Source organism: Octopus bimaculoides, chromosome 15 (genome assembly GCF_046866305.1).
Source record: "Octopus bimaculoides isolate indiv1 chromosome 15, ASM4686630v1, whole genome shotgun sequence".
In the NCBI taxonomy this organism is placed as follows: Eukaryota; Metazoa; Mollusca; class Cephalopoda; order Octopoda; family Octopodidae; genus Octopus; species Octopus bimaculoides.
In genome coordinates, this window is record NC_142942.1 from 26583357 (window position 1) to 26600198 (window position 16842).

Here is a 16842-nt window from a genome sequence, read left to right on the forward strand (position 1 = left end):
TATAGTAACGAAAGAGTTAATATATTGTTATCATGAACTTTTTACCATACAATTTCAGCTACATGAATGAGTTTTTCCTTCTCACTCATGTTTTCTAAAATCATGCACACTGTCAAACTTGGTAGAAAATTCCAAAGACCTATTTGAAGGTTCTTCTCTCCCACAATACGTAAAAAAGAACGAAAATACTTTTTGTTGAGTCTGGGAATGAGGGTTCATTATGCCATTAAAATACAAACACTGGTTCTATTTCACTTATTATTATTAGTCAAGTAGGTAACCATTTAACTAATTAACTATCGATTGTTTAATAAATTATTTAGTCAATCATTCTGCTAGGTTCATTAGCAATCCTTCATTCCCAATCAACTTCATCAATGCCATGCCCTCTCTATTCCAAGTTTCTCTTAAGTATGTGTCTCTTTCTTCTAGTTTACAGGTCTTATATTTATAGCAAAGTGAGAACATCTCAAACTTGAAGCATGCCTGGAGTGGAGAAGTCAGGTCATTCATGAAGTTGCAAATGGCAGCAAAAAGACTTTGATGAACCTAGCTGACTTAGTGGTGGAAAGATTAATGAAACAATCAGTAAATTAATTGATAAACTGCTAATAAATTGACTCATAATAATATTTCAAAAAGGCGGTGCTCCAGCATGGCCACAGTCAAATGACTGAAACAAGTAAAAGAGTAAAAGAGTAAAAGAGGTAAATCATTAGTTTTAAATCCCTGAACGAGAAGTAAGTAGTAGCAGTACTACAGAGTAAAATCTATTTGCCAACATAAATTAGCAGTCCTGATTAGGATAAAGTTACCTTTTTAAGTCCCAGGAAAATATCTTTTCCAGCTGGCTACTGACACACAACTGCGTCCTTGTACCTCAAATAAGGGAACTAATGTCCCTACTCAGCCATAACCCTTTCGTTACTGTATTTATTTTGAGATGCTCTGTGTTTCTTTCAATTACTTTATATATAACAAAGAATTTAGTAAAATAACTTAGTTATTATTCAGCTAATGTTAGAAACATAAATTGTGACTAAGGTTTGATGGAAGATTTTAATTCAAAACTTATGAAAACAAAACATTTGTACTCAGAGCCAGAGCTGGTTTCAGCTGGGTTGGTAACGAAAGGGTTAAACAGTGCCTGCAGACCATGGTTTCTAGATCATTTCCCTTCACCGTTGGCTAGAGTTGACAGTATATACCTCAAACAAGGCCTAATGCTGCCATCTCTAGCCAACGGTTATCCTGTGCCAATGAAGAGAAATAATCCAGAAACCATAGTCTGCAGGTACCACTTGAAGCTGAATGGGGACATTAGCTCTCTTGTTTGAGGTACAAGGATGCAGCTGTGTGTCGGTAGCCAGCTAGAAAAGATGTTTTCCTGGGTCTAAAAAAAAGTAACACAGTCCTAAACGGGACTGCCAATTTACATTTGGCAAATAGATTTTACTCAATAATATTTCACTTTTATTATAAATGATAAATTGACTAATAATAATAAAGTGAAACCAGAGGGTGTTTGCTACTGGCATAATGACCCTCCCAAGATACAAAAAAAAATAATAATAACTGTTCCAATATTAAAACTCATATCAAGAATCTAGCAAACCAAATTTCAGAAACAAAGTAGCAAAGTATTAAATACTCTAACACTGATGCACTGGATTCTGTACTTTATCGCTCCTAGTGTAAACGACGAATTATCCGGCATTAAAGAAGGCCCGAAGCATGAAATACAGTCTGTTCAAAAAGTCTCTCCGCAGTGAATTTTTTTTCAACCTGAGTCTTCAAGTGTCAGATTCTCCAAGTTGTATTTCAAAAGATGTGTAGAAGAGTCAACTCATGTATTGAAAATGAAGGACGACACTTTTAACACCTCTTAGAAGGTTTTTTAAAGTTTTGTAAAGTCTAATATATTTTTTTGTAGTCTTATACCATCTTAGAAATATTTATTTTGTGATGATGATGATGATGATAATTTTTCCCTGAAGCAGTACCAAGCAGTGGCTCTCATGGCTCCTGATCTCAACAGATTGGAAGTGTTATCTTGCACATTGTTTTGTCTTAGTATAAAAGATAGGCTACAGTAAATATTGTGCTCAATACCACAGATTTGCTTGTCAGTTGTTTGACCTTAAACAGTCAAGCATGTCCTCTAGTGGCTGGCGATATGTGCATCTCTGACCACGACCAGGAGTATTGGGGGAGCATCATAGTCATGTGTTGAGAGGAATTCTTTGGGGTTTTGATAATTCACTTTTGGAAACATGGGTGTTTCGTTCAACATCCTTAAACAGCCCTTATTCAGGGACTGTTTAAGCGGGATGGGCTACTCGACCTGAAGATAATTCTAACTGGGACCCACCTGCAAGGTCATGCACTGTTTAGCTTCATATGAGATCACCATGCTGCGCACATATGGGTGTGATGCATGTGCCTGGTGTACCCTTTTCAGAAGGGTAGTCATGATGGGTATACTGGGCTTTGTATATTTGTACCCCAGTGTCACTTTGATGGGATGCATTAATAATAATAATAATAATAATAATAATAACAATAATAATAGTCGCAGCAGTAGTATATATATATCATTGCCGTGGCACTCCGTTGGTTATGACGACAAGGGTTCCAATTGATCTGATCAATGGAACAGCCTGCTCGACAAATTAACGTGCAAGTGGTTGAGCACTCCACAGACACGTGTACCCTCTACATAGTTCTCAGGGAGATTCAGCATGACACCGAGTGTGACAAGGCTAGCCCTTTGAAATACGAGTACAACAGAAACAAGAAGAAAGAGAGAAAGTTGTGGTGAAAGAGTACAGCAGGGTTCGCCACCACCCCCTGCCGGAGTCTCGTGGGGCTTTAGGTGTTTTTGCTCAATAAACACTCACAACACACGGCCTGGGAATCAAAACCACGAGTCCAAGGCCCAAACCACTGGGCCATTGCACCTCCACGATATATGTATATGTATGTATATATATATATATATATATATATATATGTACATACCTACATCTATATGTATACATACATGCATATATGGGTACAGGACATCAAAAAAATGTTAAACACAATGAGAAACGAAAAACAAAAACAAAAACGAAAACAGAAAACGAACATTTTTCAAACAACGAAAAAAAAACAGAGAAACGAGACCTGCAACATAAAGAGTATATCCCTTCATCAGTTGTCCCTGTCCATCTACTCCGCGTTTCGAAGGCAAGGATAATATGCGACTTTGTTGGAACAGTCCTTCCCACAAAGCAAATTAAATAAAATTTGGAATTTTTTGCGGAGGGTGAAAGTGTTAACAAGAACAGGACAGTGAGAACAAGACAGTAAAAACATGTCCTGTACCCATATATGCATGTATGTATACATATAGATGTAGGTATGTACATATATGTATAGATATATGCATATATCTATATATTTATATTATTATATGATCGAACGCCACGTATCCTTTTCCAAGTAAGTTTTATATATATATATATATATATATATATAATAGGCACTGGTGGAATAAGTTAATATTTCAGCCAGGAAACCATGGGTAGCTGTATTGCACAAGGGTTTGTTTGGGGGGGGGGGGGGGGGGGGGGGGTTTAATTTTTAAATTTTATTATAATAACAATGTGGTATGTGTATGTATGTGGTCAGTCTACCACAGCTGATTGGAAACAGCATAGAGTTGATTGATGAAATTTCTGCTCTCTCTAAAATCTATGTATAAAATGTAAACAATTTACACCTAATCCTGAGAATTTGACGAAGGAACTTTTGGTGAATGTGTTCAAGGGAGTTTATGTTATGGTTGTAAATAATCCGTGTTTCTACTGGATAAAGAAGGGGAAAATGGTACAAATGCACAAAAAATCTAAAGTTTTGTGCTCACTTTAATATGGTCATTGTATCCACATGAAGCCAAAGAGAACCAAAAGATTCAGCTGCAATTTGCATACAACATGCAATTCCTGTGTTAAGTTCCTTTTGAGTTAACCATGCCACTAAGGTGTTTAAAGGAATCAATAACAGCAAACCTTTTATGTTTCACATACATATGAGGAACAATAGGGGACTGCCTTGGTGCAAGTTGATACATTACTACAGTTTTGTTAGTATTAACCCTTTCATTACTATATTTCTAATCAAAATACACTCCTTATGTTTCAATTTAATTCTAATATAATCATGAATTTAGACTGGTTTTATAAAACAACTCTTTTTTTATTGATCAATGTATTAATGGAATTTTATAACACAATTTAACAAAAGGTTCTTAAATCTTTTATATAATTGCTTCAAAGCGACTCTAATTACAGGTACACACAGGTAAATTCAACTACATACAAAATGATTTCAATTTTCTTTAACCCTTTAGTGTTCAAACCGGCCGTAACCGGCCATATCCAAAAGCTCTACGAAATCGCTAAAAAAATAAACAAATCACGTTATTGAATTCTCATAGCTTTAAGATAATGCGAGATGAAGCCTTTCCCGCCTTTATTCAAGTATAAATACTGTGAAATTTTTTAGACCACATGGTTTTTTTTCAACGTTCGAGAAGTGTTTATCTTAGTTGTGAAAGAAATGGTGTCAGCAAGTAGCGATTCCGATTTTGAAGGCTTTACTATTGATGATATTGAAAATATCAATGAAAACAAAAGTATTTTGTCTTCGGATGAATCTGATATCGATATCAGCGATTTTTCGTCAGACAAGGAAGAGTTTAATAACGAAAGTGAAGAAAATAAAAGTGATGAAAATGATAGCGTAAACATGACAACATGGTCAAAAATCATAACACCAACCACTATTTCTGATTTTACAGAAAACACTGGTCCACAACATAATTTACCTCCTGATGCTCAACCATTAGACTTTTTTTTTTTTTTTTTCTACCTGAAGGTTTTTTTGAAAATGTTGCGGAGGAAACTAACAAATATGCGCAACATTTAATTACTGTTCGTGGAAGGAACGATCCACTATGGCAGCCAACAACTACTGCGAAAATGAGAGCATTTTTCACAATCAACATTATGTTTGGTGTGAAACAGCTTCCTCGACTGTAGAACTATTGGAGTCCCGATGTAAGGTATGGCGATCCATATATTTCAAGTATAATGTCCAAGACGAGGTATTCGAAAATATCTCAGTATTTGCATTTGACTGATTCTGTAAATGCCCCCAACAAAAATGACCCAAACTACGATCCCCTGTACAAAGTACGTCCTATAATCGATTTACTTGTTAATAATTATAGAACTGTGTATCTACCTGGGAAAAATCTCAGTGTAGATGAAGCCATGATAGGCTATAAGGGCAGAGTACATTTTCGGCAGTACATGCCTGCCAAACCTACTAAATGGGGGATCAAAGTATGGGAAGTTTGTGAATCAGAGACTGGATACTGTGTAAACTTCGATGTTTACACAGGTAAAAAATATAATGGAAACCGACCGCATGGATTGGGACATGATGTAGTGTGGTCCCTTACTGAACCATTTCGCCATCAGCACCGACACCTCTATTTCAACCGTTTTTTTTTTCGTCAGTGACTTTGGCGGAAAATCTTGCACGTGTAAGTACTTACATGTGTAGTACTGTTATGGGAAACCGTAAAGGTTTACCCTGTGAAATGAAAACAAAATTAAAAAATAGAGGGGACGTTCTACAGATGCGTAAAGAAAATGTTTTAGTTACTGCTTTCAAAGACAAAAGACAGATTTTATTTCTGTCTTCTAATGAACAACCTGGTGTTGGTGCTGACGAGAAACCCTTCATGAATATTTGTTATAACAAATATATGGGTGGGGTTGATAAATCCGACCAATATCGGGCATATTACCCAGTTGGTCGACCTGGGAAGAAATGGTGGAGATACATTTTGTGGTTTTTAGTGAATTTAACTATAGTAAATTCATATATTGTATATGTAAAAAGCCACAAAGTACCTCCGCCACCAAAAGACTACCACCATTTGAAATTTCGGGTTGACATGGCATCTCAGTTACGTGAGGGCTTTTCTTCTAGAAAGCACAGAACTGGGAGAAAAGCAAAATTAACTGAGGTGGATGTCAACAGAGAAAATATGAACTTCCATCAAGTCAAAAAAATAAATGGGAGAAAAAAGTTTGCAGATTGTGTTCGCTGCAAAAAAGAAAAACTGTGAAAGGATATCAGGTCGAGACCTTATACATGTGCTCCTTCTGCAAAGTGCCCTTGTGTAAAGGGTGCTTTGGGCAGTTTCATGACAGAAATATGTCATAACTGTATTATTTTGTAAGTATATTATTTTATACATTCTTTTTCATTTTATTATAAATAATATGTGAAAGTGAGAACTACATATTAATTTTCAGTATGTTACACACCTGTATTCACCTTTGCCTCATCTGTTAATGAGATTTTTTTTATTAGATGCATTCTGTTACGTAAATGAATTCGTTAAATTGTACACGAGTGCATAGCCAATGGTATATTGACAGGTAAAAGAGTTTTGTACTTTATTTTCAATGATAATGTTTGAATGAAATATAGAAAAAGAGTAAAATCTTCTACCGATTACACCTGTATTTTAATTAATTCAAATTAATGTACCTCATCTTGAAAAATGTAAAATTGTTGGCGGTTGACATCTGGGATAATTTTAGCAGCAAACCAAGCAGGTATTAAGAATATGAATTTTAGTGTTTATTCATAATGTTATTGTTTTTACACCTGTTAATTAAATTTACCTGCCCATAAAAGTCAAATTTAGTCAGAAAGATCAGCTAAAATTACATAATTATAAACCACTGGCATATAAGCACCCATTTACAAAATTTCAATTCTGTATGTAGAAAATTAACAAAGTTACAAGCAAATATTGTGGACACCCCACTTGAACCTGAATAAATCAAAATTAATGTGAACAGATAAGCATTACATTTGACAAATTAATCTGAACACTAAAGGGTTAAACGTCAACAAAATTTTAATATAGAATTGGATACTGGATTATCAGTTGAACTTAAATGCACAAGATAGGAGTAGCCATAAAGGTAACTAAATGAAATAAACTTACATACATAAATAAAAAGAAACAAATAATAATGATTCACAATACAAACTGATAAAACTTTGTTACTCACCTTACAGATAAATAAAAAATAAAATCTAGGTAAATTTTTAAAAAATATTTATAAAATTAAATCGTATGTGTATAAATCACACACTGTTTCTATCATGGTAACTTGTAAAGCATGCCACTGTGCATAACACAAGTTTGCAGAATACACATTGGAAACTCATTTCAACAACCCGTCCACTGGGAACTTTCCTTTTTTGATGAAGACATTCATGGCACTGCCTTTTGTGACTCCTGATTTTCTCTCATTTATCAGCTGATTTATCGGAAACTTTCTATCATTTATCTCTCATTTATTGGAACTCCAAAAATTCAGAGGTCAGGTATCATGCCAAATAATGTTGGATATTCAAACTCAATTTTAATGTAGTGACATCAAGTGTTTTCATGGGTGTACTAATGAGATTTGTGCTGAAATCATTTGAATGTGATTAGATTATTTCAGCTGTGTTGGCATCATTTGCCATTGGGATTCTCAGCTGAATTCAGGTGATTTGGTTGTAAAAGGGTTAATTGTTAATCTAAAGATGTCACAAGCAGTGTCAAATGCTTTGATGAGGTTCTGTAAACCAGTCTCACTGTGAGATACTAAATCACAATCATCAGTATAAAGGAAATCTTTAATAAGAGATATATGTATGTGTGTCTATTTCTATGTGGCTCTTTTGACTTTTACTCGTCGGTCATTGGACTGCAACCATGTTGGGACAACAACTTAAAGGGTTTAGTCAAACAAATCGATTCCAGTGCTTGTTTTTAAAACTTGTGCTGCAATATAAACAAGCAACATTAGTTGTCAAGCAGTTCTGGTGGGTGGAGACACACACACAAGTACATGTACTTTATATACACAACAAGCTTCTTTTCATCTATCAAATCCACACATAAGGCTTTGGTGAGCATGAAGCTACAGTAGAAGACACCTGCTCAGGCTACTGCACAGTGGAACTGAACTGAAGACCATATGGTTGGGAAGCAAGCTTTTTAACCACACAATTATACCTGTGTCTACAGCCACACCTGCACCTAGTTTATATTAAATTGTATGCAGTGGTGAGTTGAGTTCCAGTTCGGAAGTTCTGGAGCTATGGGGAGCATGGAGTCACTTCTTAATTGCCATTACTTCCATGTCCATTCTGACCCTGAAGGGTAGTAACTGTCAGGATCCCATCTATGGGTTAAACAGATTTTTGAGGAGTAGTGGAGACTGCCTTCATTTTTGATTAGGCTGTAGGGAAGGCAGCTCTTCTAGGCAAAAGATACTCTGACATAAAACAACATAAAACTTACAGTCACAACAACATCAGTCATTTTGCAATACTTGTCACTGGAACCTATTATGGTGACCGAGTGGCAAAAGTATGGTACAAGCTTTTATCACCTAAATTCAGTGACACACAGATGTCTCACTACCATTTCATTCTTGATCTGTTTTGTATTTTATAAAATCCCATGGCAATGGATGCATGGCTACATATCCACACATATGTAAGGATGAAAATCTGAACAATCAGGCTGAATGTGGGAGGACTACCATCTGATAGATAAGGCAATTATCATTCACCAGAAGCAATAAAGTACACAACAATACATCAGTGTAGAGTATTCCTAATACTTCAATTTTGTATTTGGTTTGCAAGATTATTCATGTAAACATGTACTTTTAGTTATAGTGCGTGTGTGCATGTGCCTAACATGGTGTGTCTATGTACTTCAAACACCCAAAACTGTAATTATTGTCCACTCTACTCAACTTATGCCTTGCAGGACCAGCTGAGAACCTCATTGTTATCATCTATCTCTTGCAGGTCCTACTTAATCATTTTTTTTCTCCACCTTTCCCTTACTAGGTGTGAGTACCCATGCAGATCCATCTAGCAGACAAAGGTTTTAGTAAGCAAAAAAATTTTTTTATAAATCATAAGAATATTCAAGCATCTAAAGTTTTGAAAAGAAAACTAAAAGATCATTTCAAAAGTAACACAATTAAATTGGATGTCATTTCTTTGATTTTAAGAAAACTCTTACACAAAAAGAAGAAAAAAAAAAAAAAACTAACCTTTCTCTACACTGCTTTCCTGTTCTCCCCTTCAACTGTTTCGAAATATGTGTCCAACGTTTTGGACCATATACATTCACTAACTGAAGAACTTTCTCATCTTCCTATATAAATTGGAAAAAATATTTTGTTATTACCACCATTTTGCAATTTATATACAAACTTAAAAAACAGACTGAAAATAAAATAAGGAAGCTTTCGGCTAGATTTAAAAAAACTACTGAATGCATATGGTACAAAAGTGTTAAGATGATGGCATTATCATAGAGTTTACAGTTTAGCAGGAATTACACCACAGCATGAACAGAGACAGGTATCCGATTTCCACTTAATTTTTCACTGTTGTTTTCATTTTTACAGTGGCTTTTACACATACATACACACACACATCAAAGCCATAGAGGAAAAGAAATGAAAGGTAATTAGAAATATAAAGGAATGTAATCAAACAGAATATAATGTTTTTGCTTAATAGCCCAACAATTTTGGCATTTTTTAATACTATGTCTAACACACAATCTAAGAAGTTGTTCAGCAAGCCAAAATCACTCAGCAAGTACCATTCCAAGTTTGTGTATACAAAAATGTGCTATAAATATACATCGTTACTTTTAATTTCTACTGTTGCAAGGTAATATACTGATTTATGGCCAGTTTTTGCACACATCAACAAATGTTTTGTTTACTGATATCTATATGGGAAAAAAAATTATCAAGGTAGCTACAAATGACCATGGGTTTTTGTTACTGAGAAGGCAAAATTATGTCAAAACACCAGCTGACAGGCCACTGATGACATTTCAAGCATATTGTATTTTTAATACATAATGTCCCTTAGCAGAAGATGTACTCCAAGACAAAAATCATCAGCAAGTGCCTCTCCACATCTGTGACTACAAAAATATTATATAAATCAACCTTAGGAAGCCAGCCAGTCACATGGTAACCTACCAGTCAGGTGACTGTGCCAGCCAGTTTGTTTTCATTCTCACCAGACAGCAGGATGCATGGTTGCTCTTAAATGCAAAGACGCCTCCCTGGTGAACAATATACTCTCCAGCATAGACTAGTCATTAGTGACTTTAGACTCCAGGCCAGAAAGGATACCAAGAAGCAAATCAATCTGGAATAGAAGGATTTGGAAGCTTAACCCTTCATATGTTCAGAGATTTAGGGATATCCTAATTGCAAATTTTGGTGAGAGGGAGGAGGAGCTAGACTTGTGACATAGAGGGTAACTGGGAATTCCTGCAGGACAGATTGCTGAGGGCCACAAACCAAATCTGCAGCTGGTGCAAAGTCCCAACCAGACCTAGGGTAACGTGGTGATCAACGCAGAAACTAGGGACAGACGAGTGGTTGGTGAGAGCTGTACAAGTCATGTACAGGGACACTACCAGTGAGGTGAGAGTTGGCAATAAGTACAGTGAAGAATTCAGAGTACAAGTAGGGGTTCACCAAGGAACAGTCCTCAGCCCCTTCTTGTTCATCATAGTCTTCCAGGTAATAACAGAGGAATTTAAGACAGGCTGCCCCTGGGAGCTCATCTACACTGATGAACTTGTTCTTATAGCTGATTCAGTAACAGAACTAGAGAAGAAGTTCCAGGTATGGAAGCAAGGTCTAGAATTGAAGGGCCTTAGAGTTAACCTTGCAAAAACCAAAGTCTTCGTAAGTAGCAAAGCAGACAAATCACAAATCCCTTCAGGCAGATGGCCCCGCTTGATCTGTAGAAAAGGCATAGGTAGAAACTCCATAAGATGTACCCAGTGTAAGCTATGGACACATAAAAGATGCAGCAATATCAGAAGAAATTTAACCAGCTACAATAAACACTGAAAATGCACAGAAAATAGACTCCGTCAACTGCCAGGTGGGTAAGCTAGAGGTATTAGATAGCTTCCATTATCTAGGTGACCATCTTCAAATTTTGGGCCTCACGGAGGCAATGATTAGTGACCAAGACCTTTGGCGATGTGCTCTGGTTGAGAGGACTTATGAAGCCAAGTGAAATCGTAGATGTGACTGATACTGATGTCATGTTACTGACACCTGTGCCAGTGCCACATAAAAAGCACTTTTGAGTATTAGGAAGCAAACTGGCTGAACTCCTCTCAAGTATTTGCCCTCACAGAGGCAATGGCTGTGGTCTTTCGCATTATGTTGTGCTTGAGAAGAAGACACATCAAACCAAGCAAAACCACAGTTGTGGTAGATGCCAGTGGCACGTATAAGCATCCATTACTCTCTTAGAGTGGTTGGCATTAGGAAGAGCATCCAGCTGTAGAAACCATGCCAAATCAGACTGGAATCTGGTGCAGCCTTCCAGCTTGCCAGCCCTGGTCAAACTGTCCAACCCATGCCAGCATGGACAATGGACATTAAATGATAATGATGAAATCATGTACATGTCATCATTTTTAATTTCTGTAGCTCCAAGTGTGTATACTGTTATATAAATCTCTCTCTCTCTCTCACACACACACACACACACACTATGCCACTGCCTCATCTTCCTACTTTAACATTCATCTTCAATGCTGGCAAGGGGTGGAGAGAATCTAATGGGCCTAAAGACAACATTGTGCTCTAGTTCCTGCTTAAGTATTGTTTCTAAGGATTGGCATAGTCCTCTAGCTTATCAACCCCTGTCAAACCATCCAACCCATGCCCAACATAGAAAAAGGACCTCAAACACTGATGATATATATCATTATTATCCTTTAACTTCCCTTTATCTATGCTGGCATGGTTTGGATGTTTCAACCAGAAGTGATGACCCAAAGAACTGTGCTGAGCTCCAATGTTTGCTTTGTCAGGGCTTCTACAGCTGGATGCTGTTCCTAACACCATCCCTTATATTGTGTGTATTGGGTGCTTTTCTTTGTGGCACTAGCACTAGTATGGTCACAAGTACTCACAGGACAAAACTCCACAACTGAGTGTGATATAATAGTGAAGAGGGTGAAAACATGATACAGGGATGGGCACAGATATGTTGTTGGAGAGGTGAATACATGTTTCCCCAGCTGGAAAGAGAGGGGGATGATGAGAACATACACTCAAGCTACAAGGTGAATATGAGAAAGAATAGAAAAAGAACAGAAAAGATGGGTGAGTAGGTTAAGTGCATTAGAGTGAAAAGAGTGTGACATGATTGGAGAGTATAAACGTGTAATATATATATAGCATTCTTTTATTCTTTTACTTGTTTCTGTCATTTGACTGTGGCCTTGCTGGAGTACCGCCTTTAGTCAAACAAATCAACCCCAGGACATATTCTTTGTAAGCCTAGTACTTATTCTATCAGTCTTTTTTACCGAACCATAAGGTTCCGGGGATGTAAACACAGACACACATATACACAGCCAGCTCCTTTCAGTTCCTGTCTACCAAATCCACTCACAAGGCTTTGGCCAGCTCAAGGCTACAGCAGAAGACACTTGCCTAAAGTGCCAGGCAGTGGGACTGAACCTGGAACCATTTGGTTGGGAAATAACCTTACCACACAGCCACTCCTGCACCTGTTCTATTTATTTATATATATATAGATATATATATATATATATATATATATGTGCCCACAGCATGTGTATGGACTTTCGAGTGGGATCGTAGCCGGTGCCCCTGGACTGGCTCATGTGCGAGTGACACATGAAATGCACCATTTTGGGCGTGGCCGTTGCCAGTGCCGCCTGGCTAGCCTTCGTGGGATTTTCGATTGAGATCGTTGCCAGTGCCCTTGGGCTGGCTCTTGTGCGGGTGACACATGAAATCTTTCGAGTGGGATCGTTGCCAGTGCCCCAGGACTGGCACATGTGCGGGCGACACATGAAATCTTTCGAGCGAGATCATTGCCAGTGCCCCTGAGCTGGCTCTTGTGCGGGACCGTCATAGGATTTTCGAGCGAGATCGTTGCCAGTGCCCCTGGACTGGCTCATGTGCAGGCAACACATGAAATCTTTCGAGCGAGATCGTTGCCGGTGCCCCTGGGCTGGCTCTTGTGCGGATGACACATGAGGTTTTTCGAGCGAGATCGTTGCTGGTGCCCCTGGACTGGCTCTTGTACGGGTGACATATGAAATTTTTCGAGCGAGATCGTTGCCAGTGCCCCTTAACTGGCTCGTGTGGGGCCGTCGTAGGATTTTCAAGCGAGATCATTGCCAGTGCCCCTGGACAGGCTCATGTGCGGGCGACACATGAAATTTTTCGAGCGAGATCATTGCCAGTGCCCCTGAACTGGCTCATGTGCGGGCGACACATGAAATCTTTCGAGTGGGATCGTTGCCAGTGCCCCAGGACTGGCACATGTGCGGGCGACACATGAAATCTTTCGAACGAGATCATTGCCAGTGCCCCTGAGCTGGCTCTTGTGCGGGACCGTCGTAGGATTTTCGAGCAGGATCGTTGCCAGTGCCCCTGGACTGGCTCATGTGCAGGCAACACATGAAATCTTTCGAGCGAGATCGTTGCCGGTGCCCCTGGGCTGGCTCTTGTGCGGATGACACATGAGGTTTTTCGAGCGAGATCGTTGCTGGTGCCCCTGGACTGGCTCTTGTACGGGTGACATATGAAATTTTTCGAGCGAGATCGTTGCCAGTGCCCCTTAACTGGCTCTTGTGTGGGGCCGTCGTAGGATTTTCAAGCGAGATCGTTGCCAGTGCCCCTGGACAGGCTCATGTGCGGGCGACACATGAAATTTTTCGAGCGAGATCATTGCCAGTGCCCCTGAACTGGCTCATGTGCGGGCGACACATGAAATCTTTCGAGTGGGATCGTTGCCAGTGCCCCAGGACTGGCACATGTGCGGGCGACACATGAAATCTTTCGAACGAGATCATTGCCAGTGCCCCTGAGCTGGCTCTTGTGCGGGACCGTCGTAGGATTTTCGAGCAGGATCGTTGCCAGTGCCCCTGGACTGGCTCATGTGCAGGCAACACATGAAATCTTTCGAGCGAGATCGTTGCCGGTGCCCCTGGGCTGGCTCTTGTGCGGATGACACATGAGGTTTTTCGAGCGAGATCGTTGCTGGTGCCCCTGGACTGGCTCTTGTACGGGTGACATATGAAATTTTTCGAGCGAGATCGTTGCCAGTGCCCCTTAACTGGCTCTTGTGTGGGGCCGTCGTAGGATTTTCAAGCGAGATCATTGCCAGTGCCCCTGGACAGGCTCATGTGCGGGCGACACATGAAATTTTTCGAGCGAGATCATTGCCAGTGCCCCTGAACTGGCTCATGTGCGGGCGACACATGAAATCTTTCGAGTGGGATCGTTGCCAGTGCCCCAGGACTGGCACATGTGCGGGCGACACATGAAATCTTTCGAACGAGATCATTGCCAGTGCCCCTGAGCTGGCTCTTGTGCGGGACCGTCGTAGGATTTTCGAGCAGGATCGTTGCCAGTGCCCCTGGACTGGCTCATGTGCAGGCAACACATGAAATCTTTCGAGCGAGATCGTTGCCGGTGCCCCTGGGCTGGCTCTTGTGCGGATGACACATGAGGTTTTTCGAGCGAGATCGTTGCTGGTGCCCCTGGACTGGCTCTTGTACGGGTGACATATGAAATTTTTCGAGCGAGATCGTTGCCAGTGCCCCTTAACTGGCTCTTGTGTGGGGCCGTCGTAGGATTTTCAAGCGAGATCGTTGCCAGTGCCCCTGGACAGGCTCATGTGCGGGCGACACATGAAATTTTTCGAGCGAGATCATTGCCAGTGCCCCTGAACTGGCTCATGTGCGGGCGACACATGAAATCTTTCGAGTGGGATCGTTGCCAGTGCCCCAGGACTGGCACATGTGCGGGCGACACATGAAATCTTTCGAACGAGATCATTGCCAGTGCCCCTGAGCTGGCTCTTGTGCGGGACCGTCGTAGGATTTTCGAGCAGGATCGTTGCCAGTGCCCCTGGACTGGCTCATGTGCAGGCAACACATGAAATCTTTCGAGCGAGATCGTTGCCGGTGCCCCTGGGCTGGCTCTTGTGCGGATGACACATGAGGTTTTTCGAGCGAGATCGTTGCTGGTGCCCCTGGACTGGCTCTTGTACGGGTGACATATGAAATTTTTCGAGCGAGATCGTTGCCAGTGCCCCTTAACTGGCTCTTGTGTGGGGCCGTCGTAGGATTTTCAAGCGAGATCGTTGCCAGTGCCCCTGGACAGGCTCATGTGCGGGCGACACATGAAATTTTTCGAGCGAGATCATTGCCAGTGCCCCTGAACTGGCTCATGTGCGGGCGACACATGAAATCTTTCGAGTGGGATCGTTGCCAGTGCCCCAGGACTGGCACATGTGCGGGCGACACATGAAATCTTTCGAACGAGATCATTGCCAGTGCCCCTGAGCTGGCTCTTGTGCGGGACCGTCGTAGGATTTTCGAGCAGGATCGTTGCCAGTGCCCCTGGACTGGCTCATGTGCAGGCAACACATGAAATCTTTCGAGCGAGATCGTTGCCGGTGCCCCTGGGCTGGCTCTTGTGCGGATGACACATGAGGTTTTTCGAGCGAGATCGTTGCTGGTGCCCCTGGACTGGCTCTTGTACGGGTGACATATGAAATTTTTCGAGCGAGATCGTTGCCAGTGCCCCTTAACTGGCTCTTGTGTGGGGCCGTCGTAGGATTTTCAAGCGAGATCGTTGCCAGTGCCCCTGGACAGGCTCATGTGCGGGCGACACATGAAATTTTTCGAGCGAGATCATTGCCAGTGCCCCTGAACTGGCTCATGTGCGGGCGACACATGAAATCTTTCGAGTGGGATCGTTGCCAGTGCCCCAGGACTGGCACATGTGCGGGCGACACATGAAATCTTTCGAACGAGATCATTGCCAGTGCCCCTGAGCTGGCTCTTGTGCGGGACCGTCGTAGGATTTTCGAGCAGGATCGTTGCCAGTGCCCCTGGACTGGCTCATGTGCAGGCAACACATGAAATCTTTCGAGCGAGATCGTTGCCGGTGCCCCTGGGCTGGCTCTTGTGCGGATGACACATGAGGTTTTTCGAGCGAGATCGTTGCTGGTGCCCCTGGACTGGCTCTTGTGTGGGTGGCACATGAAATTTTTCGAGCGAGATCGTTGCCAGTGCCCCTGAACTGGCTCATGTGCGGGCGACACATGAAATCTTTCGAGTGGGATCGTTGCCAGTGCCCCAGGACTGGCACATGTGCGGGCGACACATGAAATCTTTCGAGCGAGATCGTTGCCAGTGCCCCTTAACTGGCTCTTGCGTGGGGCCGTTGTAGGATTTTCAAGCGAGATCGTTGCCAGTGCCCCTGGACAGGCTCATGTGCGGGCGACACATGAAATCTTTCGAGCGAGATTGTTGCCGGTGCCCCTGGACTGGCTCTTGTGCAGGTGACACATAAAGTTTTTTTCGAGCGAGATGAGCGTGGCCGTTGCCAGTACCGCCTGACTGGCCTTCGTGCGGGTGACACGTAAAAGCACCCACTACACTCTCTGAGTGGTTGGCGTTAGGAAGGGCATCCAGCTGTAGAAACTCTGCAAAATCAGATTGGAGCCTGGTGTAGCCATCTGGTTTCACCAGTTCTCAGTCAAATCATCCAACCCATGCTAGCATGGAAAGCAGACGTTAAACGACGACGACACACACACACACAATCAGTATACATCAAGCAAACTGTCCAGTGCACC

The 16842-nt window shown here is 41.2% G+C and overlaps 1 protein-coding gene across 8 annotated transcripts in view; it reads right to left on the reverse strand.

The window, feature by feature from the left end:
• Positions 1-16842, reverse strand: part of LOC106883872 (myb-related protein A) — a 227396-nt gene that overhangs the window by 163549 nt on the left and 47005 nt on the right. For all 8 annotated transcript variants that reach the window (XM_089363622.1, XM_089363627.1, XM_089363621.1 and 5 more), the window contains one exon: positions 9204-9307. In XM_089363622.1, coding sequence (XP_089219748.1) covers positions 9204-9307 — 104 coding nt within the window. The remainder of the gene's footprint in view (positions 1-9203; positions 9308-16842) is intronic.